The sequence below is a fragment of the Lagenorhynchus albirostris genome, chromosome 1, assembly GCF_949774975.1.
Source record: "Lagenorhynchus albirostris chromosome 1, mLagAlb1.1, whole genome shotgun sequence".
Taxonomy (NCBI): domain Eukaryota; kingdom Metazoa; phylum Chordata; class Mammalia; order Artiodactyla; family Delphinidae; genus Lagenorhynchus; species Lagenorhynchus albirostris.
In genome coordinates, this window is record NC_083095.1 from 14,490,160 (window position 1) to 14,516,782 (window position 26,623).

The 26,623-nt window shown below is 47.1% G+C and overlaps 1 protein-coding gene and 1 long non-coding RNA gene across 8 annotated transcripts in view; one reads left to right on the plus strand and one right to left on the minus strand.

Moving 5' to 3' along the window:
- The window catches only part of FOXN3 (forkhead box N3), a 404,980-nt gene that overhangs the window by 147,326 nt on the left and 231,031 nt on the right, over window positions 1-26,623 (plus strand). For 6 of the 7 annotated variants that reach the window (XM_060121428.1, XM_060121737.1, XM_060121588.1 and 3 more), the window contains exons 1-2: window positions 17,155-17,312; window positions 21,026-21,582. In XM_060121428.1, the coding sequence (XP_059977411.1) occupies window positions 21,040-21,582 (543 nt within the window). In that variant the 5' untranslated portion in view covers window positions 17,155-17,312; window positions 21,026-21,039. Of the gene's footprint in view, window positions 1-17,154; window positions 17,313-21,025; window positions 21,583-26,623 lie in introns of those variants that run through there. The other variant, XM_060121498.1, reaches the window with a different exon arrangement.
- LOC132504799 (uncharacterized) lies at window positions 11-14,788 on the minus strand. Its single transcript, XR_009535113.1, has 3 exons — window positions 13,780-14,788; window positions 11,814-11,860; window positions 11-431 (listed from the first exon to the last, which is right to left on the minus strand). It is a non-coding gene; the product is annotated as an uncharacterized LOC132504799 (long non-coding RNA).

The window sequence follows — 26,623 nt, forward strand, 5'->3', positions numbered from 1 at the left end:
CTACAGTTAATCTTCTGTTCCAGGGTCGGTTTGTTCCCATTTCTTTGAGGCCAGTTCTCAGAATTGTGGCAGCTGATGTCATGGCTACAGCCTGCTCATCATGTAGGTAACTTCTTCCGCCTGGTGGGGATCTCAGTATCTATATGACAGCTCACGGGATACGGCTCAGAATATGATCTATAGCCCTTAAGGAGGAACTAAAGGTCCTTGACTATGCTTAATGACTAAACTATTATTATTTGGTCTCCTCTGACTGTTTTCCTTTGTTTCTGCATTTTCTGACTTCTCTGATTAAACTTATTCTTTGGCTGAAGTTTTTCCACAGACAAAATGCAGGCAGAGGACATGGCAGGTGAGGACCACAGGGTCCTGCTCCGTTTCACTATGACCATCATCACCTTCCTGTCAACACCCGATCTGGAACTGGGCACCTGGGGATATAAAATTCAGATATTGTCCCTCAGGGAGGTTGGTATGGGCTCAGCTTAGGGTCAAACTCTTGAGACCTGAATGGGAGTCATGGTTTGTATCAAATTCTAGGTGGAGCTGGCCGTCCCTCTAGCCATGAATTCTTTCCAGTTAATCTCCATTCATGAATTCTCCCTTCATCAGTAATGCTCTATTAATATGGCCAAATTTATACGTTCAGCCATACTTTTAAAGTGCTCATCGATAATGTTTAATTTCATTTTTCTCCCAAATATTTTTATTCCTATCAAGTCCAGTCACTAAATTTGTCAAAATGCTGTTTTCTCTATTTTTTTTTATTGACGCATAGTTGATTTACAATGTTGTGTTAGTTTCAGATGTACAGCACAGTGACTCAGTTATACATATATATTCATAAACATACACACGTATATATATTCTTTTTCAGATTCTTTTCCCTTATAGGTTATTACCTATAAGGTATAAGTATATTGAGTATAGTTTCCTGTGCTATACAGTAGGTCCTTGTTGGTTATCTACTTTATATATAGTAGTGTGTATATGTTAATCCCGAACTCCTAATTTATCTCTTCCCTCCCTTCCTTTCCACTTTGGTAACTATGTTTGGGGTTTGTTTTGCCTGTGGGTCTATTTCTGTTTTGTAAATAAGTTCATTTGTATTTATTTATTTTTTTTTGGCTGCCCTCCACAGCATGTGGAATCTTAGTTCTCTGACCAGGGATCGAACCCATGTGCTCTACATCAGAAGTGCAGAGTCTTAACCACTGGACCACCAGGGAAGTCCCCCATTTGTATTTTTTTCTTTAGATTAGTTTTCTCTATTTTGTAATGTTAAACACTTTACTCCGGCAGAAACATCCGTGGACAGGGAGTCAAGAAGTGGTATCTGCCACTAACTCTGCATGGGGGATGTGTTGGGAGGCTTTGGGTTACAAATAACAGAAAATCCAGTTCAGTGTCCGAACAAGACAGGAAATGTGTTGGCCCATCCACTGAGTCCTGGCTGGACCTGCCTGTTCTTCTACACCAGTCCACTGCCCCTGGAGCTGATGATGGGATCAATCCTGCCCAAACCACCAGGCTGGGGAACTGGGTGCTGTTGAGAAGGGAGAGAAGAACCGACACCGGAAAGGAAACTACCAGTGTGCGTTCTGACATGTGGCCCTAAGTCACTTCACTTCTCCGGGCCTCAGTTGTCCCATTAAATTGGGGGCTTGTCCGAATCCATGAGTGAAGTCCTTCCTAAGGGTAAGCTGTATGATTTTATTTTTACTAATTGGTTCTCGTAATGAATGAACAAACCTTTTTTTGGCCAGTGCTGTAGAGCTAAGAATGTAATTAGGAAGCAAATAGCTCTGTTTCGATAAGTCAGGGCAGTCAGCCTTAGTAACTTTCCTCCTACCCATGAGTTGCAGATTTTGATCTAGAAAAATGAGCAGTGGAGGATGTGAGGGAGGAGCCCCGGAAAACAGCATAGAAAGCCTGCTTTGACTTAGTAAAGCATATTTTGTTCGCAGCAAAGCATAATTTTGTTCGCAGCAAACGTAACTTGGATGTTCGTTCACAGGAGATCCGGGAAGGTCTGGGCCCGGCTTATTTTTCTTACCATAACCATTGGAGGCTCTGCTAGGAAGCTGGTATCACAAAGAAGCCGAGAGAGGTTTAATTTGGATTCAGAGGGAGCTGGTGTTGCCAGAAGCCAGAGAATGACTCTAAATGGCAGTGGAATCAGATCCCTGTGGTTAGTTGAGGGTTTCTCAAGAATGAAACCACAGACCTCAGCTTTCTACTTCATCCACTTTTTATGGAGCCTTTGGCCAGTCTGCACATGAGATCCCAGTAGTGGCACCAGAAAAGCTTTCAAGGAAGCATCTGAGGGTGGTTTCTGAGGGAATGAACTCCTGGGCCTTGGTACCAAAATCCAGTTGGGAGTGCCGTGGACGTGAGGGTGGCATGGGTGCTGGAGATGGCGGTGAGCTATGGGGGCCTGTTTCCTCCGTTCCCAGTGTACAGAGCTGTGTGTAGACTCTGAAGACCTGTAGGGCCCAGGGCTGCCTCAGTCGGAGAGTTTTACCCTCCTGTCCAGGATCTACGGGGAAGAGTTAATCTGATTAGTAGTACAGTCAGTATATTTTTATTGGGTTGGCTCATTTTTGAACATATGTATAGAGTTGGCAAAGGTTGATCTGTGCCTTAATCTAATTCCCTGCAATATAGCTTTTGGAAATTCGTTCTGGTGTGGTGGTCGGTGGTGTTTCTAAACCGGCAGACAATTACCACCTAACTTTTTGTGCAAAGTGAAAGAGAAATAATTCGAAAATGGTTGCTGGTCAGATGTCTGTGCCTTGGAAGCATTAGCCTGAAGTGAAACCATAAGATCTTTATCCCTGTGGTGGTGGGTCATTTGTTGGATTGGGGGGAGGGAACAATGAGGACTGGAGAGAGAGTAGATTGTTTTATGAGTTGCCTCATGGGTACCTTCATAGCTGCTTGTTCCTTCTGCGGGTCCATATCCAGATGGGAGGTAGGGACAGGCTTGGAGTTTCAGGCCCGGCCTCTGGAGTTGTCAACTGTCATGAGGTTTTTTTGTTGTTGTTGTTCCCAAAATCTTTGTGTTTTATAATTCAGGCAGGAGCTCAGTGCTGGTGTGTGGCCATTACCCTGGGTCTCACGGCCTTTTGTAGATGTTTGTCATTCACTGAATGATGTCCATGTCTATGGGAGCACAAGCAGCTGAGCCTGCAGAAGCAGGAAGGGCGTGTATGTTTAGTGGTCCATTTGAAGAATGCTACGCAAGAACCAAATCAGAGAAACCCATAAACCTCCGACGAAGAAGCCCAAGACGTAGACTGCAAGCAAGTTACACGCTGTGATCTTGGAAATGAGATCTTGGATAGTATAAATAGATTGGAGAGTGCGGTGCTCAAGAGGATGGGCTCTGCAGGCCGAAGAGACTTGGGGTCTTAACTTCTCATTTCACCTCTTAGTGCCAATCATTGACCACCAGCAAACAACTTTTATTTTATTTATTTTATTTTCGCCACGCCACGCAGCTTGCGGGATCTCAGTTCCCGGACCAGAGATTGAACCCTGGTCATGGCAGTGAAAGCCTGGAATCCTAACCAGTAGGCCACCAGGGAACTCCCATAACTTAACTTCTTTAAGCCTCGGTGTCCTCATCTGTAAAAGGGGACAACGGCCCCTACCTGGGAAGGATAGTGGAAGGAGAAAATAAATAACGCAGGTAAAGCTCTTGGCATGGTGCCTGGCATGTAGGAAACATTGGAGAGCTTTTGTTGTTTTGTCTGCTGTATGATTTTCTGGATTGCAGTAATTGGGTACTTGGTGTTCATTGTTTTGGCTTTTGTTATTTAGGTGCCTTGAACATCCCCAGGCAAAACTGACATTCCCTTTGGTCCTCCTCAGGACAGTTAGGAGTAAGGTGGTGTTAGGGTGGTCTGTGGACAAGCCAGGTTTCCCACCAATGAAGGAAGAGGCGAACTCTGCCTGTCAGACATGTTACTAGGGAAGAGCCCCCTGTGGCTCGGTTTCAAAGCAATATTTTGTCCCCACCCTTCCACAGAGAGGTGACAGAAATCTAGTCAGTCTCCGAAGAGTGGTGGAGAAGCTGAGACTTCAACGGGATGCCATTTTAGACGTCTCAATTTCTTTGGATGGAATGGGGTTTTTACATGTTTGATTCAAACAACAACAGCAACAAATCTGCAAGAACTCTTTTGCACAGAGGACCGAAAGAATGGCTTCTTACTCGATACAGAAACTTGGGTAAAAAACATGCAAACACGAGAAGAACCACCAGATTGCTGTCGGTAGGTGGCAAAGTACTTTGCTATAAATATTGCAGGACTCCTCTTTCTTTTAAAAGAAAAACTTGCTTTGCATTTCAGACAACAGAAATGGCTGGACAAGTCTTTAGTTCATGTGCAAGAAACTGAAAACAATGTGAAAGATTTTCCTTAAATGGAGACAGAGCTTGGCCTGGTCTCACGTTGAAGTTCAAGCCCTGGTCTGAATTGGCCTCCCATGTGTTATTTCTCATATGTTATATGCAAGGTTCCCCTGCCCAAGACCGGGGAATCATTCATTTTTTCCTGTAATCTTGAGGTGTGTACAGGGCACGACTCGGCCTCAGACCTTTCTGCTTTCACTTTTGGTTATTCAGAACCTCCATCTGGCGGTATTTGACTGTGAGTGTTTTCTGTGGCTTTTCTGTGGCTCCTGTTCAAAGTATTCAAAGCAGTTTAAAAATACATAATGTTCAGCGATCTGACCAAGAACTAATGTAAGTACTTATTTGAAGACTATTTTTAACTCTTTAACTCTTACTATGTCTTGGAAATAGATACTAAGATTTAAAAAAGGTTTGAAAAACATAGGACTACTCCACAGTCATAATGCTTTCGGTGGTGACAGTAGTTGCAAACAGCACAGTTTGTAAAAACAGAAGAGCTAAAATTCTTTATTTAATATTAAACAGGAAACTGAAAGCAGTCTGCAGCAATGTGGTGGGTTTCCAACAAACCTGCGGGTGGGTTTATCTGTGCTGAACAGCCTAAATGAGACATTTCCCCTTTTATTCTGTTAAGATGGTGAGTTTTCATGACAATCTCAACCAAAACATGACCATTGGAAGCAGGTTCTGTCTTGTTAGATGTTAAAGCAACCGGTTTCCACTAGAACCTAAGGAAATTTGGAAGCGAGTTGCAAACCTCTCAAAGAGTGGAAAATGCACTTTTGTTTCGCCTTTGTGCAGGGCTGTCACTCACCCAACATGTGCACATGAATATTATTTCCGAAGACCTGGGCTTCATTTTAAGGTCAGCCTTCAATTTCGAGAGAATATAATTTGCTGCTATTTTTAGAGCATCATGATTGCTCGTAATAACTAATGGAAAAAACTCAACAGAGAAATAAATGTCTAACAGCTGTGTCTGCTTAAACTTGATTAAAGGCAGTAAAAAAACGTAAACAGAAGAATGAATGTGACAATGGACGGAGGGAGAGACAAGTCTCCCTCATTGTGAAAAGTTTTACAGACCTAACTCGTTCTACTTCGGAGGCCGGAGGTGTCTGTGTTTAAAGTTTACTTTACTGTTTGTCTTGAGTGGGATCAGTGTTGTAGTGAATAATTTATAGGCAGCATGAATGAGCTCATTAGTCACCTTTTCAGACTTGAAATGAGTTTTGTGGTTGTCATTACTCGAGCCTTCTGTTCAGCCGCCGCGCACAATGAGAGTTTGGCAGTTGGCCGCCTTGTTGTCAGGCAGCCTGCTCACCCATTAGGTCTGCGTTGCTTTTGTGTTTCCTTGAAACCTCCTTCTCTTCCTGTGCCGGCCCAGGGACTCTCACATTTCAGATGCCTCTTGCACCCCAAGTTTAAATGAGTTTTTCGGGGGTTAAAAATGTTGCGTCTGCCAGCAAGAATGAAGTAGATGGAGTGAGCTTTTCTTTCTAGCAACTCCTGTGTAGGATTCCCTTGGTGCATGGTTTGATATTCAGGTTCTTCAACAGTAGCAAGCTAGGGGGTCCTTGTTGAGCGGCTGAACCGGGCTGTCGCATGGTGGCAGGCGTTTCAGGCGAGGAGATGTCACTGGAGTTTGGAGGGGGCCGGCTGTCTGGGAGTAGGTGTGCGTTAGTTACAGCCCTCAACATCCGTGTGGTGCGGGTGTCTGTGGATGAAGAAACTTATCCCAGCAAAGCTGCCTGGCCAGATTCCCAAGGCCAAAGAGAACCACGTTTTTCCTACAAAGAGATCGACAAGACGACCTTGCAGGAGCCCAGCCAGCTGGAGGGTCCCCGTCACTGGGAATGGCCATTACTTCTTCCCCATCTCTACGTCTTCCCAGTTCAGATTATTAAGAGAAAGCAAATGGTTGCGGCTGCCTCCTTACTGCGCCCTTGGAGACTTGCCTTGGGGGCTGGTATGAGGGGGAGATGAGCCTGGGCATGCCAGTAGCAGGTGGGATTGCTTTGGAACGGACGTCATGACGCTCATCCCTCCCTTTGAACTTGGCCTGGGCAGCCTCCGGAGAGCTCTGACGTCCACTCTCTGGGACTGGACTCCATCTGGAAGTCCAGGACTCTGTGGCATGCCCACCTTGGCCTTCGGGTCGCCTCTGCTGGCGCTCCTGGTGCATGGATGCTTGCCCGGGGAGTCCCAGCCAACCGCCTGCCGCCCCGTGCTGAGGCCTCTTTGACATTAGCTATGAGCAACAGGCACTAATGGCTGCCATCGCCAATGTGGGCAGCACCCCCTTCTGGGATCCATATTGTCAGACAGCTGGCCCCGAGGCAAGGAGGAAAGATGCTCAGTATTCCTCTCGAGAAGAAACGCCTGGTTGTTTAGGGTCCAAATCTTTGGAGCCAGAGTCACATGGCTTTGAGTGCAGAGAAATGAGGTGCTGTTGATCGCACCCACCGAAAGACAGCAATCCAGTTAGCCACTTCCTTCCCAGCCTCCACCCCTTAGTGATGGATCACTCACAGGCACTCATGCCTCACACTTTATGGGCACGTCTTGCTTGCATCTGAATCACAATATTGAAGGTACAAGAGATGCTATTTTTGGAAGGAGGCAGGGTTTAAAAACTGAACGTGTTGGGTGAATTGCACTGCCCAGTAGAGGAGCAGAGACTTCAGGTTTGGCTGTCGTAATAAATTGAGTAACTTGCTTATCTTCATAAAAGGGCTTTGTACAGCAGGGAAATAAGTTGATAATATTTTTAATCTATGTAATCTCTCCAGAGAGTTCACCAGATTCGGAGCTTTTACTTTGTTTTAAAAAGACAGATCTTCAGGAGAAGAATTGATTGTTTTCTTTCACATCCCTCCGAAAAAGTAAAATGAGAGAAGTTATTTCTTGGCATGGTTAAGACTTTGGCAGAAATAGTCACCGAAACCCATGAGACTGTGGTACTTGGTGTACTTGCTGAAGAGAGGAAAACAATAAATGCTCTTAAAAACGTTGGAGGAGGAAAAGGTTGATGATGCTACTCTTTCACTGATCCGTAGTTATTAGATACCAGTTTGAGAGAAGAATAAAAAAAGAGCATTTTTTTTTTCCCGTTAAGTGATTGATTTTTTTGATTACCACTAATTCCACATGCTACGAGCAGAAGAGAAGTGTAAGACGGGGTCCTTGCCTCTCAAGGCACTTAGTCTGTTTGACACTCAGTAGCTAGTTGATTTGTTTTTTATTACAAAGGTACACCATACCATGTTGATTATGAAATAGAAGCTGAACTTTGTCTTTTTGAAAGTAGTCCCTTTTCATTCAGCTTAAAAGTCCCTTTTTTCCTTCTACCTCCTGGTCAGTTTTTCCTTTCTTGAACCTCACCGCTTCCGGCCTTTACATCCTCGACCTCTAAGAGGTTCTTTAAGACAAAACCAAATGCTCTGGATTGATCTGACGCTTCCCTTGGTAGGAACAGGGCTCTAAACTCTGGAGCCAAACTGTGTGGGTTCAAATCCCAGCCCCACCACTTACCAGCTGTGTGACCTTGGGCAGGTGGCTAAACCTCTCTGTGCCTCAGGCTCCTCATTTAATAAAATGGCCATAATAACATTATCTACCTCACGTGGTTAATGTGAGGCTGAAACAGTGAATATTTGCAAAGTCTTAGAACACTCACTGGCACTGAATAAGTGGCCAATTAAATACAATCGATTTCATTCTTCACGGGTTCCATATTTGCAAATTCTCTTACTTGCTAAAATTTATTTGTAATCATAAAATCAATACTTGTGGTGCTTTCATGGTCATTCGTGGACATGTGCAGAGTGGCAACAAATATGAGTAATCCAGGGGCTTCCCTGGTGGCGTGGTGGTTGAGAGTCCGCCTGCTGATGCAGGGGACGCGGGTTCGTGCCCCGGTCCGGGAAGATCCCACATGCCGCGGAGCGGCTGGGCCCGTGAGCCATGGCCGCTGAGCCTGCGCATCCGGAGCCTGTGCTCCACAAAGGGAGAGGCCACAACAGTGAGAGGCCCGCGTAACGCAAAAAAAAAATATATATATATGTATATATATGTATATATATGTGTGTGTGTGTGTGTGTGTGTGTGTATATATATATATATACACACATATATATACATATATATATATGAGTAATCCAACACACACATTCCCAGCTGAGACAAAGCAACTCACTGCCTTTTTGTTTCAGCTTTCATACTGTAAACAAGCGTCCTTTTAAATGTCTCTTTAGTGTCACTTTTTTGGCGTGCTTTTTGTTTGTGATTTTGCTGTTTTAAATGGCACCCAATCACAAGTGCTGAAGTGCTGTCTTGTGTTCCTAAGTGCCAGAAGACTGTGATTGCCGTGTGGAGAAAAGACAAGCTTTTCCTGTGTTCGATAAGCTTTGTTCAGACATGAGTTCTAGTGCTGGTGGCCATGAGTTCAATGTTAATGAATCAACAATATATATTAAATCAGGTATCTTTAAATGGAATCGGAGAAAATAAGGTAACGTATTGATCAGTTAATGAAAATGTTGTGACCGGTGGCTCGCAGGAACCTAACCCTAGATTTCCTCTAGGAGCAGAGGTTCAATATTTGCTAATTCAGTGCTTGACTGAATGATAAGAATTGACTGCAGATAAATGGAATCCAAGTACTCAGAGGGGCAGCCTCCTTTAGGACAAGCTTTTGACTGCAGGGAGTATCCCTGGGAGGGCGGGAGAAGCAGGAGTAGTTCTGGCCATGCAGGGTGTGCCTCAGCTGGGCACAGATTTTTCTGTCAGATTGAAAAAAGCAACAACCAAAAAGATGCAACCACATTTGGTCCCTTAGAAGCATAAGTTTTCACAGAAGATCCATCTGGAAATGGAGAGTAAATGTTCCCCCTTCCCCACAAATTCTTAATTCAAGAGTATTTTCCCTCATCTTTGAACCTACCTAAGAGTTTGTAGAAAACGTTTGATACTCAAGACCAATAAATTGAAAGCTTTCCCACAACCAGACAACAGACCCCATTATGCAGGGTATAACGTTTGTTATACTTAGCAATTCTCTTGTTTGCTTGGAGCACCAGCCTTTTCAGAAAGGGATCATTTTGTCCCTTCTGATTGAAAAGATCACAAAATGCTTCAATTTGGTGAGAAGTTTTGCCAACATATCTATTTTCCCCCAAACTCTTACTTTATGAAATGTTTGCAAATTGTTTCACACATACAGTATATGAGAATGTGAAAGTGATTCAGAAAAGGGAAAGCTTCACTTAAAACGACTGGAAAATGCAAGTAGAAGGGAACAAAGGGAACATGGGTAACTGTGGCCCATATAATTTAATAAACATCCACCTGAAAACATTGTTGCATATTTCAGTGCCTTCACTCAATACATACTGAGTGTCTTCTGTGTGTGTCAGACACTGGAGTGACTTTGCTTGTGTACATTGCTGAATCAAATAGGTATGGATCCTGGTTTTATGGGGCTTATTATCTCATGGGGGTAGGCAGTCTGGTGGGGAAGTTTACTGTCTTGCTTTGGCATCTCCTTAGGATAAATTCCTAGAAGCTGGAAATTTAGAGTCAATGACCATGCTCGCCTAAGTTTTAATTCAGTTCACCAGACTGCCCTCTTAAATAGTTACACCAAGTCACGTTCCTCCGATACCCACACCAATATTGGTGTGGTTATTCTTTTTAAGTCTGTGCCAATCTGATGGATGAAATGAGATATCACAATTGCTTGAGTTGGAATTTCTGGGATTTCTTTGCTTTTTTTTTTTTTTTTTTACTGAGGTTGAGCATCTTTTCATGGGTATATTGCCATTTGTGTTTCTCCTTTTGTGAATCTGCCCCATTTCTCATTAGGGTAATAATTTTCTCATTGAGTTGTAAGAGTTATAGATTTAAAATATTAACCCTTTTTCATATGTATGACAAATACTTCCTTGTTTTTTTTTTTTGTCTTTGAACTTGATTTATGACCTCTGGTCTTACATACAAAGTTTAAATTGTTTTGTAGTCAAATATGTCATTATTTTCCTTATGATTTATTTACTTAACAAAAATAGCTCTAAGTGCCAGGGCACTGTTACATGTGTTTTACGGATATTCATTCATTTAATCTTTATCACCACCCTAGGAAGTGGGTCTTGCTGTATCCTCCATCTTCCCCCCCACCTTTTTTTTTTTTTTTTGCGGTACGCGAGCCTCTCACTGTTGTGGCCTCTCCCATTGCGGAGCACAGGCTCCGGACGCGCAGGCTCAGTGGCCATGGCTCACGGGCCCAGCCGCTCCGCGGCATGTGGGATCTTCCCAGACCGGGGCACGAAGCCGTGTCCCCTGCATCGGCAGGCGGACTCTCAACCACTGCGCCACCAGGGAAGCCCCCCCTTGTTTTTTAAGATGAGGAAACTAGGGTTTTCCCTGGTGGCGCAGTGGCTGAGAATCTGCCTGCCGATGCAGGGGACACGGGTTCGAGCCCTGGTCCGGGAAGATCCCACATGCCGTGGAGCAACTAAGCCCGTGCGCCACAACTACTGAGCCTGCGCTCTAGAGCCTGCGAGCCACAAGTACTTAAGCCCGCGCGCCCAGAGCCCGTGCAAAGCAACAAGAAAAGCCACTGCAATGAGAAGCCCGCGCACCACAACAAAGAGTAGCCTCCGCTCGCCACAACTAGAGAAAGCCCGTGACCCAATGCAGCCAAAAACAAACAAATAAATAAATTTATTTAAAACAAAAAAAGATGAGGAAACTAGGTAGAGAGAAAGAAGTTAAGTACCTTGATTAAGGTTACCCAGTTAGTATGTGGTGAAGTGAGAATACGAACGTAGTCCCAGGCCACTAAGCTATATCAGCTCTGGTCTTGGTATTAGGCTCTCTGTGTGTGTTTAATTGTGGTTGCTTCATAAATGCTCACTGAATCTTCCCCATCCTTGAGGGCAAGTGCCACATCTTTTATTTCTCCCAGTTCCTTCCCAGTGCCTTCCACACAGTACTGGGCGTGGTATGGCTAGATGCTTAATAAGTACTTTTTGACTTCTGGATCATCAGCTCACACTTCTGTTTATGCTCGAAGAGGAGCTGACAGGTTCTATATTTTCCATTTTGCTTCCAGCAGGTGACTTGATAGGCTCGGCTTTGGCTAGGGCACCTGAGCTAATGAATGTCCCTCCACGGGTTCAGCTGTACCTTCCCTTACTCCACAGCCCTCCTTCCCTCTTCATATAAGCCTCCTGGCTCTAATCCCTGCTGGAGAAATTCTAATAAGCCTTTTCCCAGGCACCACCCTTCAGAACCTGTCAGGTAAACACCAAGGACGCACAAGAGGAAAACCCCAAGAGGGGATAACCGGAAAGCCCAAAGGATGCTTGAACGAGCCTTTGAAACTCACCAAGAGATGGAGGGTCTTCCAGCTGTGGTCCTGGGTGTCTCTTCCTTCTGCAAAGGAGGGAAGGAAGTGAGGAACTATTTTACTACGATGGACAGCATTCTCACATGTTATCTCAAAGACACTTAGTCAACCCACAATTAAGGAGTTATCTTTGAACATAATCTCTTGTCTTCTCATATTCAGTCATTGGATAGATTCTCTTGGTTCTTCCTGTGAAGACTCTCATGTTCATTTTTTCCAGTCTCACTGACTACTTCTAATTCAGTGGGTCCCAAAATGTGGTCCCTGAACCAGCAACAGCATCACCTAGGAGCTTCTTAGAGACGCAAATTCTCAGGCCCCAGCTCAGACCTACTGAATCAGACACTCTGGGGGTGGGGGCCAGCAAGCTGAGTTTACGTAAGCCCTACAGGTAATTCTGATGCACATTCAGGTTTGAGAACCACTGCTCTAATGGAACCCCCCTTTTATTATTCAAACATTATAAATGTGTTGGGTACTCATTGTAGAAAATTTGGAAAATATAGACAAGTATGAAAGAAGCAGGCAAAAAAATTACCCCATAACTCAACCCCACAGAGGGAAACACTATTTTACTATTTTAACATTTTTTCGTATTAAAAAATGTTAAAAAAGATAATCTTTGTTTCTGTATGGATTACTGCAGTGCTTTCTGATTGGTTCTGTCTACTTTTGGTCTTCCATTTCCTTCTTTCCGCTCCCAAAACTCATCTTGGGTCCATGATCCCATTCTTCTTTTTTAAAATTGAGATATATTTGACATATAACACTGTGTGACTTTAAGGTGTACAGCATACTGGTTTGATACATCATACTGAAATATTATCGCCACTATAGCATTAGCTAATACCTCTATTGTGTCACATAATTATAATTTCTTCTAGTATTGGGAATAATTAAGATCTAGTCACTTAGCAAGTTTAATGCTTATAATACAGTTTTGTTGTGTGTAATCACTGTACTGTGTATTAGGGCTCTAGGACTTATTTATCTACTAGAGGCAAGCTATTCTTTTTTTTAAAGCATATTTCTGATAGAGCAACTTCTGGATCCAAAAATACTCAATGAGTTCCTCTTCCCCTCTGATTACTGTACATAAACTGCTTACCTTAGCATTCAGGGAGTTTTGTGATAGGATGTTTCCTCGCTTATCCACTAATATGCATGCTCCATAAGGAACAAAAACTTTGTATCCCTGGAACCTAATAACGTCATGTACTTGGTGGGCACTCAATATATTTGTTCAAGGAATGAATGCATCTTCTTTTTTTTTTTTTTTTTTAATTTATTTTTGGCTGCCTTGGGTCTTCGTTGCTGCGCGCACGGGCTTTCTCTAGTTATGGCAAGCCGGGGCTACTACTCTTCGTTGCAGTGCGCAGGCTTCTCATTGTGGTGGCTTCTCTCTGTGGAGTATGTGCTCTAGGCACACGGGCTTCAGTAGTTGTGGTGCACGGGCTCAACAGTTGTGCCTCGTGGGCTCTAGAGCGCAGGCTCAGTAGTTGTGGCGCATGGGCTCAGTTGCTCCACGGCATGTGGGATCCTCCCGGACCAGGGCTCGAACTCGTGTCCCCTGCATTGGCAGGCAGGTTCTTAACCACTGCGCCACCAGGGAAGTCCTGAATGCATCTTCTAATACAGTCAAGTCATAGTTGATAAATCTGTATGCGCCATTCACGGCTCCTGCCTGGAAAAGCAGTTTGTGCTGTGGCACTTTCTCAAAGTGCATATGCCTGGGACCTGTCCTAGGAGATTCTGATCTATTAGGTGTGGCTTCCCAGGTATCCCCAATTGAGAAGCTCAGGTCTAGAATGTCCCTTCCCCGTTTCTGTGGACCTATGTTTATTATTCTCCTTCCAAAGTCACCTCCCTTCCCCTCCCCAGTCCTGTTGTACCAGATGGTTCTACTATGCCTCCTGCTGTTAGGAGGGGAGAAGGAAAGAGTTACCTGAATTAGGCCAAGCCGATCAGTTTATTTCCCTGGGAATCTGAACTATGTAGCGGAAGGCTGAGGCAGTCTGAAGGTGGTGGGTGCTGGCAATCAGAAGGTCCTTTGCACTTGCCGCTGGCAGCCATGTGTGGTGATACATGAGTAGAGGAAGCCGGCCTTCAGGGAGGAGAGTGGACAGACATATAGAGGGAGGTAGGAAAGACAACTTGGTCTCAGAGGGAAAGAGGTGGATGGAGAGGAAAACCACCTAATGATGCCCCAGTTCCACGCAGTCCAGCTGTGCTTCCTGTCCCAGGCTTGACCCAAGTTCCCACTTGGGTATCCTTTTCCCTGGAGTCAACTTGAAGGATCCTGTTCAGAAGCCCGTCTTTCCAGGCCTGCCTCAGATTCCTCCTCGTCTTTGAAAATCCCTCAGGTCTTCTCACCTGCAGCCCTCTCTCACTGCCATCAGTTCAGTTGTTACGATGGCCTGGAGAGGGATCGCGGGGCTTTACACTGAACTGTTCATCAATAATCGCGTCGGCTAAATAACCAGTGATGAGGGCGGCGCTTTAACGTTCCAGGGCGCGTTGGAGAAGAAAGCGCAAAACACCATGGTGAGGGCCAGTCCTCTCCACAGAGCAGGAACCTGGGGTCCCATGCTGATTGTGGACTGACTGGGCTAGAATCTGGGTTCTCCCGGTCCCAGATACAAGTACCCTCAGCCCACGCCCAGATAGGGCCGTGGAACGGTCCCATCAAGTCCCCAGTCAGGAAATAGGTGTTGCCCAAAGTGAGTTCTAGAGCACACCTGGGATTCTGCTGTCAAACGTGTTCGTAAAACAATGATTTAAACAGTTCCACTTGTTTCTTTGAGGCTTCTCCGGCTCTAAGGCACAAGGGTCCTTCCTGAAAGTTCAAGAGGGGAATTGAGGACGAGGCTGTTCCTAAGCGAATTTGGCTTTTGCCCCCGTTTGTCAGGCAGCAGGTCCCAGAGATAGGAGTCTATGGAATTATAAGGTGGAAAGACCACTCTAAGCCTTCTTTTGGCTTTTAGCAAAGGTCTGTATTCCCCATTTCAGACAGACAGGCAACCACGTGTACCCCGCTCTCCACATCAGGCAGGGCTGGTCCACCACTTCCTCTTAAGGATGACGATACCTTCTCACAACTCTTGCTGCATTGGTAACGGGAGAGAGAAATTAAGAAATATGTTTGAGAATGGAAGAAACCAAAAGCCGCAGAGGGGAAGAGAGGTGAGCTCATGAAAGGCAGCTTACCTCACCTTACTCCACCCTCTGCTCAGGGGCTGCTCCTGGCCCTAAGCTTGCTGCGTCTTTAAGTTTCTGTTCACGTAGGATGGCTGCTTTAGACACGGTCCTTGTACAATAACCACGCGCTTACATCGCGTCCTTTTGAGCTCTGAGGAAGAAGGAAAGGACAAGGGGTGAACGTAACTGCCACCTCTACTTAACATGGAGATTTCCACCTACGGTGTGTGAGTGTGGTCGGGTGCGGAGGCTTGGGACCTGGCAGTTGAAGGGGAGGACGGAAGAGGACTATTTCTTCCTCCCCAAGGCAGCAAAGGTCTCTGGCCTTGGTTCCTTTGATGAGAGATTCACCAGCCTCAACTGATGGGCAGATGGAGGTATCTGCATTAGACTGAGCTCCTGTCCTGGCTTTGTTACCACCTCTGACCTTTAGAAACTTCGACTCAGGACTTCAGATATATCTCGTTTGTCCCTCTTGCTTCACGCTTTTTGCTTAGTGACTTGGGGTAGGTCAAGTGTTCAGTAATTTAAGGGGTGGGGCTGGATGACCTCAGGCTGCCCCTGGGCCTTCACCTCTGAATCATCTCCCAGGTGGGTGGGATTTGCCTTGGCACTGGTAAGTAATAAGGCCTGTGGTGAGTGCCTTATGAAAACTTACCACCCACCATCTTGGAGCTTTGTGAAGTGGAACGGCTCTCAGATTGATTGGGGTTTCCTTATTTTTGGAAATTAAAAAAACTCAGAGACCCAGCGGGATTTTTCTCCCCCTTTGGCTAGGTTACAAGTTACTGCAACCTGGAGGGGTTTCTGACGGAGATCACTCCGGGCCTTCCCACTGGTTTTCCTGCGGTTTTCAGAGAGCTCAAAAGGGCCTGCCCTCTGGCTCAGGTGGTGGCCGGCGGAATGACCTGGGATTCTCTTCTGCGCAGGAACCTGCTGATTTGGTTACCTGGGCGTGGTGTAAAATCGTATTTTTATTTATGTCACCACCAGGGTGTCCCGTTGGACTCTCCTTTCGTCCTCTCTTGGTGTGGCTTCAGCAGCGGGGTGGCCCATCTTTGCAGGCGCCTAAAGACTTGGAGTGGTGGCCCTGCGAGTTGTCGGTGGGGTTCGTGGAAGCTCTAAATACGAAAGACATGAGGCTTGTTTTCGCTGGAGGCTTAGAGGTCGGCTGGGGCGTTGAGCACAACCCACTGGAGGCCCCACGGTTTGGCCTTCAGGACGGGCCTCTTGCTCTGTAATCTGTAATGGCCACCCTCCCTCCCCCGGCAGACACGCGCCTGCGGACAGACGAGAGGAGCAGCCACCTGGGCGGGAGGCTGCGGTGCCTTTGTGCCTTTCCTCCCGGGGCACGAGGTGGCAGCTGGAGGAGGGCTGGGGATGGCCCCCGGGAGTCCCGCCAGGACGCCGTAGTTGGGGAGAAGTGGAATCTCTTCTCCCCCTCGCAAGCCTCGCCCGCATCGTAATTCTTTTTATTTTTACTTTCGAGCCATGTAAGGCATGCGGATGGGTAGGAGCGTTCCGGGGACACGTTGCCAGAGGCGCGGTGCCCGCCGGCCCGCGTGGCCAGAGCCCGGGGAAGGGACAGGCCGCGCGCCGCCCGCCCCACCAGACCCGCCGATCACGGTCGCGGCTGCCCGGGGTCGCAGAGCCCGCGCCGGCCACCCCCGCTCCGCGAGGCCGCGGGAAGCGAGTCCGCGCGGCCCAGCCGGGTCTCGGCTCCGGCTGCGCCTCGGGAGCGCCCGGGCGCGGGCAGCAGGGCCGATCGTGGCGTGGGGAGCTCCAGCAAGGGCCGCCCCGGTGGGTCCGCGCCCCGCGCCCCAGGCCGCTGGCGGCCCGGCCCACGTTTTCCCTCTCTCCCGCTCCCTCCGCCCCCTCCGCTCCGTCCCTCCCCTCCGCTCCCCTCCCCTCCCTCCCCGCGCTTCCCCTCCTCCTGCCTGGTCATGTGTCGCCTTTTTTTGTTTGCAGTGGAAACAATTTTTCGCCGCTCGGCGCGCCCCGGCCCGACGCGCCGCGGCGGAGGCGAGCGGGAGGCGGGACGGGGCGGGGAGAGCGGCGGGGCCGGCGGGAGGACGCGCGGCGCGCCCGGCGGACGCCGCAGGTCCCATGCCGCGCCGCGACCCCCGCGCCCCTGCCGCCCGCCGCCCCGGGCTCGCCGCGCCGCGTCCGCGCGTCCTTAGCCGGGCCACCAAGCTATGCCCGCTGGGCGCCTGCGAAAGTTTGTCGGCTCCCGCTGAAGGGCAGCGGCGTCCCCGCGTCCCCGCGACCCGCTCCGGCCAGGTGAGTTTGCTCCCCGCTCCCGCCAGCGCCCGAATGGGATTTGGGTGACTCGGGGCGGGGGCAGTTGTTCGAGGCCGTCCAGGAGGCGACCTCGCCGCTCTCGGCTGACCGGGGACTCCGCAGTTCCTGGGGGAGAGGGCCCGGGATTGGGGGGCCTGGCCGGGCGGGGAGACGGGAGCCCCCGAGCGGGGAAGTTGCCCAGTCCGAAGAGTTTCCTGCCCCGACGTGCGGGCTGTTTCCCGGTGCCTCGATTTCCGAAAAGCCGCCCTAAAGGAACAGAGTTAGTATTGTCCACGAAGGACTGGATCCCCGCCGTTTCGGGCCGGGGCAGGGGGTGCCGATCAAGGGGAGACCCCAAGACGACAGACAGCCTCCTAACAAAGATTCCCCCCCCTCCCCAAACTGTGCAGGCTTGGCACCGGCAGAGAGAGTCTCCGGAGACTCTCGAGGCTTGACTCCTCCTCACCCCGGCCCTCTTTGAAACCCTCCTTGGGTCCTGGAGAAGTTGGGGGACGGCGGGCTTTTATTGATGTGTTTTTAAGGCTCGCCGCGGTGCGGCCAATAAAAGGTTTATGACATCTGACCGGCAGTGAAGGTATGCGAGCTCCCAATTGCCCTGTATACGGGCAGAAGAGCAGTTTCCCCGTTGCCTGGCAACGCCGCTGATTGACGCGGGACGCAGCCAATCGCCGCTCCCGCAGGTCCCCTTGAAATGTTTTTGACAAGTACAGTAGACTGGAGTGGAGCGCGTGCGTGCGTGCGCGCGCGCAGGGGGGGGGTTGCCCTCCCCCCCCCCCCCAAACTCGCGACTGCCCTGCTCGGCTTGGAGAGGATTTCTCAACTTTTTAAAGTTCACATTGAGCATCTGTTCAGAGCTGGGCCAGTAATGTCTTTGTCAGTTATTTGGAGCCCTCTGGTAGTGGGCAAGAAACTAGCTTTCCTGCTGCGTTTTCTCCGTTAAAAAGGAAAAAAAGATAAGAAAACACAGCAAGTCATAAAAAAAACAAGAAGAGGGTGTGCGTGTGGGGGACGTAACCAATAGCAAACCGAAAAATTGTTAAGGAGGTCACTAGTGAATAACTATTTGCGGATCTGGTGGAGCAACCTTATTGGCAGCAGATTAAAAATGTTTGCTTAACTGCAGACTCACATGATCCTGATTCTTTTTTTCCCCCCCTCTAAAATAGGAGGAAAGAAAGATTTGGTGAATTATGTAGTTAGAGTATAATAATGGAAAACTCCTCAGCTGTGGTTTCTGGGAACTGTTTTTTAAAATGGAACTGTAGTGATCAGCAGCTCTTGATACCGTTGCTATAAAATGCGGGATTTCTAGGGATGTAGTTAACAGTTGGAGAACATGGGGGGCACAGAAACACAAAGCAGACAAATGATCCAAGGGTGCTGGGCCCCGGTAACCCTCTTTTCTTGACAGTGCTGTTCTTCTAATAAAACCATATAGCTGGCAATGTTTGTTTAAAACAAAAGAAAACGTGGAGAATAGAGTGTTGGTTCCTTTGGGAAGCTACTGACAAATAAGCAAATTAAAAAGAAAGAGAGCAGCATGTTGTCATAGCAACAGTGCAATTAAATTACTTTACTGTTAGCCATGATATAATTTTCCTGTTTGGAAGCTCAGGAGACATAAAACTTTCCTCTGGAGCTAAAGTTGACTTCAGTGGCTGGGTCGTTGTTCTCTTTTGTACTCGACCATGTGGATATTCCTGGTTATCAGAAAATTAGGTTTTTTGATGGGGGTACGTCGAAACTTTGAGAGAAACAAGCCTAATTTTGATTTGTTCGTAAAGAAGGTAAAAGAATCAGGCTGGTCTCTGTCTTACCCCCAGATTTAAGATACTAGATTATTCTTTAAAATGTGTCCTGTACTACACAGGTTAGCCTCCTTTTTTGATGAAAAAATATTCCCTGTGGATGAACCCGAGGTAGGTATCTGAACTGCCCTGCTTCCATGGAACTTTGGTCTCTGTGGATGTTTTCCGTCCTTAGCGTTGGACATCTACAAGCAGCTCCAGAGAGCTCCCCCTCAGGCCTTCGGTCTGTAGGTTCTGTTTGTCCACTTCTGGGGAGGGGGCCTGCTACCGTTCTCAGGCACCTTTGACTAGCTGTTTAGTGCCCCACATTATGCTTTCTAGAATCTCATTCTAGAGCTTCCCTAGCTGAAGTGGCAGTTATTTTAGGCATGTTATCTGGGCATTTTGAGCCTTAGAATGATCATGTCTTTGCTCTTGATGTGTTCATTCTTTTTTCTAGATAGACTGCTTGATCTTACTCAGGGGTGGGGTGGAGGATAAAACAGACACCAAGCGCATTGTCTGAGCACTGTAGACGGAGAGTGGGAGACCTCTTTCATTATCTTACTGTTCTTTCCATCTCACATTGAGTGCTTCAGGGTTGAATGTGCCTTGTATCTGTCGGGGTCATTCTTTTTGTGGACTTGTCACCTCCCCCATTGTCTTTCCTCATCAGATATTTTACTCCCTGTTCTAGGTCATTGATAACAATGGGGGAGGGGCAGAGTAGAATTCTGTCGCAGTTTTTGTTGGATTTGCCTTCCTGTCTTGAAGCTCGTGGTTGCTCTCCTGAATTTTTTCACCGATTTTAACTTCAGTTAATGGCTTATCTTCACATTCCCATGTATTTGTGTGGTGTCTGACGTTACTCACTTTTTTGTTCAGTTTGTAGTGTCCCAGAGAAATTAAACGTACTTCCTCCTCCAGTTTGAATCCACAGAATTCCTTGACATCGCTCTTTAGACTTGCCAAATGTTAAAGTTTCAGTTTTAGGTTATGACTTGTGGAGAAAGAAGGAAAAAAAAAATCAAATAAAATATTACCAAATTGATGCTCATCATAGCCATAGTTTTGATTCCTAGGCAGTTGCAGCGGTCTTTGTATGGAAAGAGCTGAACTTAATCTGAACCAACTGGCCTTAAACTTATAGGTATGTCCCTTTTTTTTTTTGAGAAAGATAAACAGTGAGACCTGTCACCCAAAGTGACATGGGCTGTGGTTGCACTTATTTTGTGGTGTTTATTGTGCAGCTTGAAAGAATTTGTACATATTCATGTATAATAGGTAAACTGAGGCAGCAGGCAATAACTGATTTTTCCAGGGTCACAGTGAGAGTCTTCATAGATCAGGAAGAAGGTATTGTGGGATTTCCCATTCTTTTTTTTTTTTTTAATTGATGTATAGTTGATTTACAATGTTGTGTTAGTTTCTGGTGTACAGCAAAGTGATTTTATACGTGTATATATATTCTTTTTTGTATTCTTTTCTATTGCGGTTTATCATAGGATATTGAATATAGTTCCCTGTGCTATACAGTAGGCGTATCCATTCTATATATCATAGTTTGCATCTGCTAATCCCAAACTCCCAATCCACCCCTCCCCCTCCCCTTCTCTTCTTGGCATGTGCACTTTAAAGGTGCTGTGAACATTTCCTGTCTTGTACCTAAGGGGTAACGCTATGTGCGTGGTAGACCGAATTTATTACTGTTAATCGGGCATCTCTGTGTGGTGGAATGTGGGTTAATGTCACTCAGTGTGGGAGCTGTGAGGGGATGTTCCTAAGTGGTAGGGGGTCCACAGAGGTGGCAGGGGTGGGAGGGGGGCATAATCATTAGGGAGGGCATGGCTGCCTCTCTGTTTTGGGTTTCACCGCCTCGTCTTCTCTCTGTCGTGTGTTTCCCAGGAGCCTTCACGTAAATGGGTCCAGTCATGCCTCCCAGTAAGAAGCCAGAAAGCTCAGGAATTAGTGTCTCCAGTGGGCTGAGTCAGTGTTACCGGGGCAGCGGTTTCTCCAAGGCCCTTCAGGAAGACGATGACCTCGACTTTTCTCTGCCTGACATCCGATTAGAAGAGGGGGCCATGGAAGATGAAGAGCTGACCAACCTGAACTGGCTGCACGAGAGCAAGAACCTGCTGAAGAGCTTCGGGGACTCTGTCCTGCGGAGCGTCAGCCCCGTCCAGGACCTGGACGATGACACGCCCCCATCCCCTGCCCACTCCGACATGCCCTACGATGCCAGGCAGAACCCCAACTGCAAGCCCCCCTACTCCTTCAGCTGCCTCATATTTATGGCCATCGAGGACTCTCCAACCAAGCGCCTGCCGGTAAAGGATATCTACAACTGGATCTTGGAACATTTTCCGTATTTTGCAAACGCACCTACTGGGTGGAAAAACTCAGTGAGACATAATTTGTCCTTGAATAAGTGTTTTAAGAAAGTGGACAAAGAGAGGAGTCAGGTAAGCCTCTGGGTCTGGAACTCACGTTTTTCTTTTTGAAATTAAACCTGTCTCTCCGTTAATAAAAAATGTTCAGGAATGTAAATTCACCACAGGGAAGTAGCAGTCAGAAACACGGGTAATTCGATCTCATTTCATTCATTTAGATAATTGTCAAGAACTTCCTTTTCCTGTGTTTGGGGTTTCTAGAGCCAGATTGAGGGTTTCCCGCTGGGGAACATGGTTACAAAACGGTGGTTTACAGACTTGATTGGCTCTGAGTATCATTGTCCTTCAGAGTTGGTGGGTGGGTCCCCCTTTGGTTTTGGACACCAAACAAAGGTCTGTATTCTGATGGCAGCCATGAACCATGAGGTGTGTGTGTATACATACATACATATATATATATGTCTGTGTGTGTGTGTGTTTGTATATTTGAGGAAAGTTGCCACTGAGGGCTAGAAAAAAATGGCATCTATTTTCGTTCTGAATATTAACTTGGAGAAAGGCAGCTGGTCCGGGATTCTGGAATAAATGGACAGTGGTGGACATTGCGGGGGGTGATTTGAGCATCCTTCTATACTCCAAGACCAAAGACACGAATTGCCCAGGTGACCCTCTTGAAATCGGGTGTCTACAAAGTGTTTGGCAACTTTGAAACTCCCTCTGAGTATGGAAGGTGGGCTGAGGGTAAGACTGACTTTCAGAAGGTGGAATTTTGACTTTAAAGCCTTTAAAGCTCCAGCTTCGTGGTTCGCTAAAGGAAGACAGTTTTAATAATTTGCTTTATTTTTCTTGTAAGGAACACAATAGGTATGGTAGAAATAGGATTGACTGTTAGAGCTGGAAATCAAAATTGTGACCTAGCTTGGGGTTCTGAAAAGTAACGTAGCCACAGTTAAAATAACTTGCCAGAAAACGGACTCGCCACAAAGTTTTCGTGTTGCCCTGTTCTCACGGTTTTGGTTTCCGTGTTAGTGGTGCTATAGTGTGGAGATGGTGGTCTGCTTTCCATCCTTTTTAAAGTTCAGGTTCGGTCTCAGGACCCCTCTGGAGTGGGCTCAGCAGCTGTGCAGGGTTGGGGCCTTTCATTTCTTTCTTTCCAGGAACAGGTATGTGCTTCCAGTTGAATCTTGAGCCTGAGAAGATTCTACTTGTCGTTGGCCTGGAAGACTACGACTGTGGCAGTGGTGAAGCCCTATTTTTCCTTGCTGCCACTGGACACGTTTGTCTGCAGATGCTGTTCACCCAGAGTTTATGTTAAGATGGAGCGTGGGGGCTTCCCTGGTGGCGCAGTGGTTGGGAGTCCGCTTGCCGATGCGGGGGACGTGGGTTCGTGCCCCGGTCCAGGAGGATCCCACATGCCGCGGAGCGGCTGGGCCTGTGAGCCATGGCCGCTGGGCCTGCGCGTCCGGAGCCTGTGCTCCGCGGCGGGAGAGGCCGCAGCGGTGAGAGGCCCACGTACTGCAAAAAAAAAAAAAAAAAAAAAAAAAAGATGGAGTGTGGGCATGCAGGGTTTGAGGGGGGTGTTGCCCAGGAAGAGGAAAGATGTGGAGACTGCGGAGCTTTGCCGCTGATCGTGGGTACAGGTGGTGCCTGGATCCAGCGTGCAAGTGTGAACACTCCTGAGTGCTCTGGGCCCTGCCTTCCCAGTTACGTACTTACTTTTATGTAACTGTAACAATCGCGGGGCACTGCTGTTGTCCCCAGGTGTCCATCACTTGCTCTCCTCCCCTCCGCATCCGAGCATGGGCATCCTAAGACCGACCTCTGGACTTGGCTCTGCTGAGTGTTTTAAGATCATTCCTTGAACTTAGAGAAAATTCGTCTCTCCCCTGTAAAGAACCAAGTCTGTGGTCTTAAAAACTTCCATATGGGTGGGTGCTCAAGAAAGGGAAAATCTTGGGAAGCAATTCCAGGGTTAGAAGGTAGAGAAGAAAGGGCTGTCGGGTCCGCCAGAGCAGCACGTCCCTGATGAAGCAATGATCAAGGCTTTAAGTTGGTGTGAAATGATTCTGCAAGTTACCGCATGCCTGGGTCGGCGTGTTTGTCATCACGCCGGGGCACATAATAGTAATTTAGCAAATGCACACTCTGAAATGTTAAACAAGACCAGCTCCAAAGTATGCAGAGAGACTCGGGAGTATTATTCATCAGCCTGGGGAGTGACAGGCGGGTGTTGGATAGCACCCTGGCAGGAGTGCCGTCACCCCCTTGCACCCCCTTGCACCCCCCTGCCCCGCTCTGGGAGTCGTGTTTTCCTGGGGTGATGGTTGTCATTCTGCAGATAGCGCCTGTAGAAAGGGAATGGTTTTAAGGGCGCGAGTTTGTTTATCTTGTGAAACGTTGAGTTCTGGCTTCCTGGGCGTACCGACCTGTATTAACATGTTTCTGATCAGATGCCAGTCACTTGTGTGGCTGGGAGTTTGTTCCCGGGGTTTGTGATGCTGTGAGAACAAAGCAAGGTGTGTGAACTCCCCATTTTACTCCTCTTTCCTCGGATAACCTTGGGGCCAGCTGCTGGCTGCCCTGAGAGGGGCAGACTCCCGGGTACCCTCAGGCACTGGTCTCGACCACTTCATTTGTGGTTTTCTCCGGTGGCCAGCTGAGTAAGGCAAAGGCATTTCCCTCACACTCTGCCCAGGGGAAGCTCCTCGGGCTCTCAGGTAAGCTCATGTTTTCCCAGAGGATTTTACTTGGCTGTAGCTCCCGTGCTGAGGTTCTGCTGCAACACAGTGACTAAATGTGCCCAAATGTTGGTGAGAAGGATGCCAGGGGAAGGGGAGGATGGAAGCCTTGCGAGCTGTGTTTGCAGAGTTAGCCATTCCGCTTTTTGTTTTCTTTTTAAAAGTGTGGGACACGGTTTTAAGCGTGGCATAAGCATGAGAATGCAGAGTGTGGTGTGATCCTTGTCCCTGGGGGCTTGGGACAGTCCCCTGCTGCACGGCTGCTTGGTGGGGTGCTGGAGAGGGAGCAACCTGGGTGGCACCGGAATCACCTGCGGCACTTGCACAACCGCCGCTTCTCGGCCCCTTCCTGGAGGCTCTCATTCAGTGGGTTTGAGGTGGGCTGGGGAAAACTGAAATTCTCTTAAGCTTCATAGGTATTTCTGACTTACAGCCAGATTTGGGAATCCCTGAACTAGATCCCCTTTTGGGTTCTTTCCAGTGCTGAGATTTCGTCAAGGACATATTCTCATGAATGGGTAAGTTAGGTGAGAATAGTTTTTTTTTTTTTTTTCTTCCTGTTTTATCTCTAATAGGACTTTGAAAGATAGCGTTTTTTTGTTTTGTTTTGTTTTTGTTTTTATTCCAATCATGGAAAATTTCAAGCATATACGGTGGAGAGAATCAGTCACTGTATGGTAGTGACTGCATACAGTAGTACAGTGACTCTGTATAACCACCATCACTGCCCACACCAGATTTAGTAGTTAACAAGGGCTTGCCTCTCTTACTTTGTTCACTTTTTCTTTTTTTTTGCTGTTGCTTAAGTATTTTGAAGCAAATCCTAGCCCTCATGTCATTTTATCCCAACATATTTTAGTGTGTGTAAGAACGGTTTCCATAACCACAATGCCAGTGTTACCTCCGATAAAGTGAACAGTTCTTTGGTATCACCTAAAGGCAGATCTGTGTTCAGATATCCTGGATGGCTTACAAAATGTTTGTTTGAATAAGGATCCAAACATTGTTTACACATTGCATTTGGCTTTGTTTCTTCAGCCTGTTTCCATCCACGGCAGACCCCTGCCCCTTCCTTGTCCAATAGACCCCTCCACGTAATACGTCTGCTTCATTGGGGTTTCATGAAGCTTGTTCCTCTGTCCCCTCGTACATGTATTCTGTGAAATGGAAGTAAGTGCTAAAAGGCTAGATCCCATTCCGGCTTGTTTTCCCTCAGGAATACTGTATAGACGAGGCTCGTGCCTCCTCACATCAGGAAGGCTGCTTGACCCACTCCTGGGGACGCTGCGCTCGTGTTGTGGGTTCCTGTAGAGTTGGCTGCTTCCTCCTCTGCAAAGTCCCCGTAAGCCTTTCATCTTACGGTTCCATCTGTGGATGCCCTTTGCCCACATCAATCAAGATTGAGGTCCAAAGTCTGGGATTAAGTTTGGTTATTTCCTAAATACAGTTCTCAGTTGGAACCATAAGATTAGCATGTACTAACCTCTCCGAGTATTTGTAAATGAGAAGTAAAGTGTACTTTTTATTTTTTTATAAACTGGATTATAATGGCTCAGGGGTGTGTGTTTGCTGTTTCTCTGCTTTTTCTTTACTTCCCCGCTTGACACTTTAACAAAACACATTGTTGTCATAACAGGGTTTATAAAGGAAACAGTGTACAGAAATATGTTTATTATATCCAGGGCTGAGTGCTTTAAGTACAGTTTTAGCTTGTAAATATAAGCAGCTTGTCTTGGTTGAAAGAGGCCTGGATTGGAAGCCAAGATACCTGTTCTAGTTTTGATGCTGGAGGTACATGGCTGTCTTGGGCCTCAGTTTTCTCAGCTATAGAAGCAAGAGTTTATTGTTACCTGAAGCTTCTTAATTTGGGCTCTGTGAATGTGAGAGGCTTTGCAAACAGCCTGAAATTATTGACAACATGTCACGTGACTATGCATTTTCCTAGAGGATCTCAAGATTTTGTTTGATCGGTTTTTAGGTTCTTACTGGGACCTCTGAGCCTGGAAAGGTGCAGAACCACTGGTGTATTATAATAACAATAGTGGACTTACTATGGAACACTTTCTTTGTGCTTTCCCAATATATCATTTCTTTCTCACTACAACCCTATGAGGTAGGCCCTAGTTTCATTCTTAAAATAGGTGATGAGTTAAGCTCAGAGTGGTTAAGCAACTTGCTGGAGGTCACGCAGCTCGTAAGTAGCACAATAGGAATTCACCTGAATTCCCTGCAAACCTAAAGGGCATGTGCTGAAGTCAACTCTGGTGCCTGAGCACACGTTCTCAGTGTAGACGCTGCTGTAGATGATCTCTATGTGCTTCCCCAAAGTAGCCTATGATCATGAGTTACAGGGGAATTAAAATAACCGAGATAAA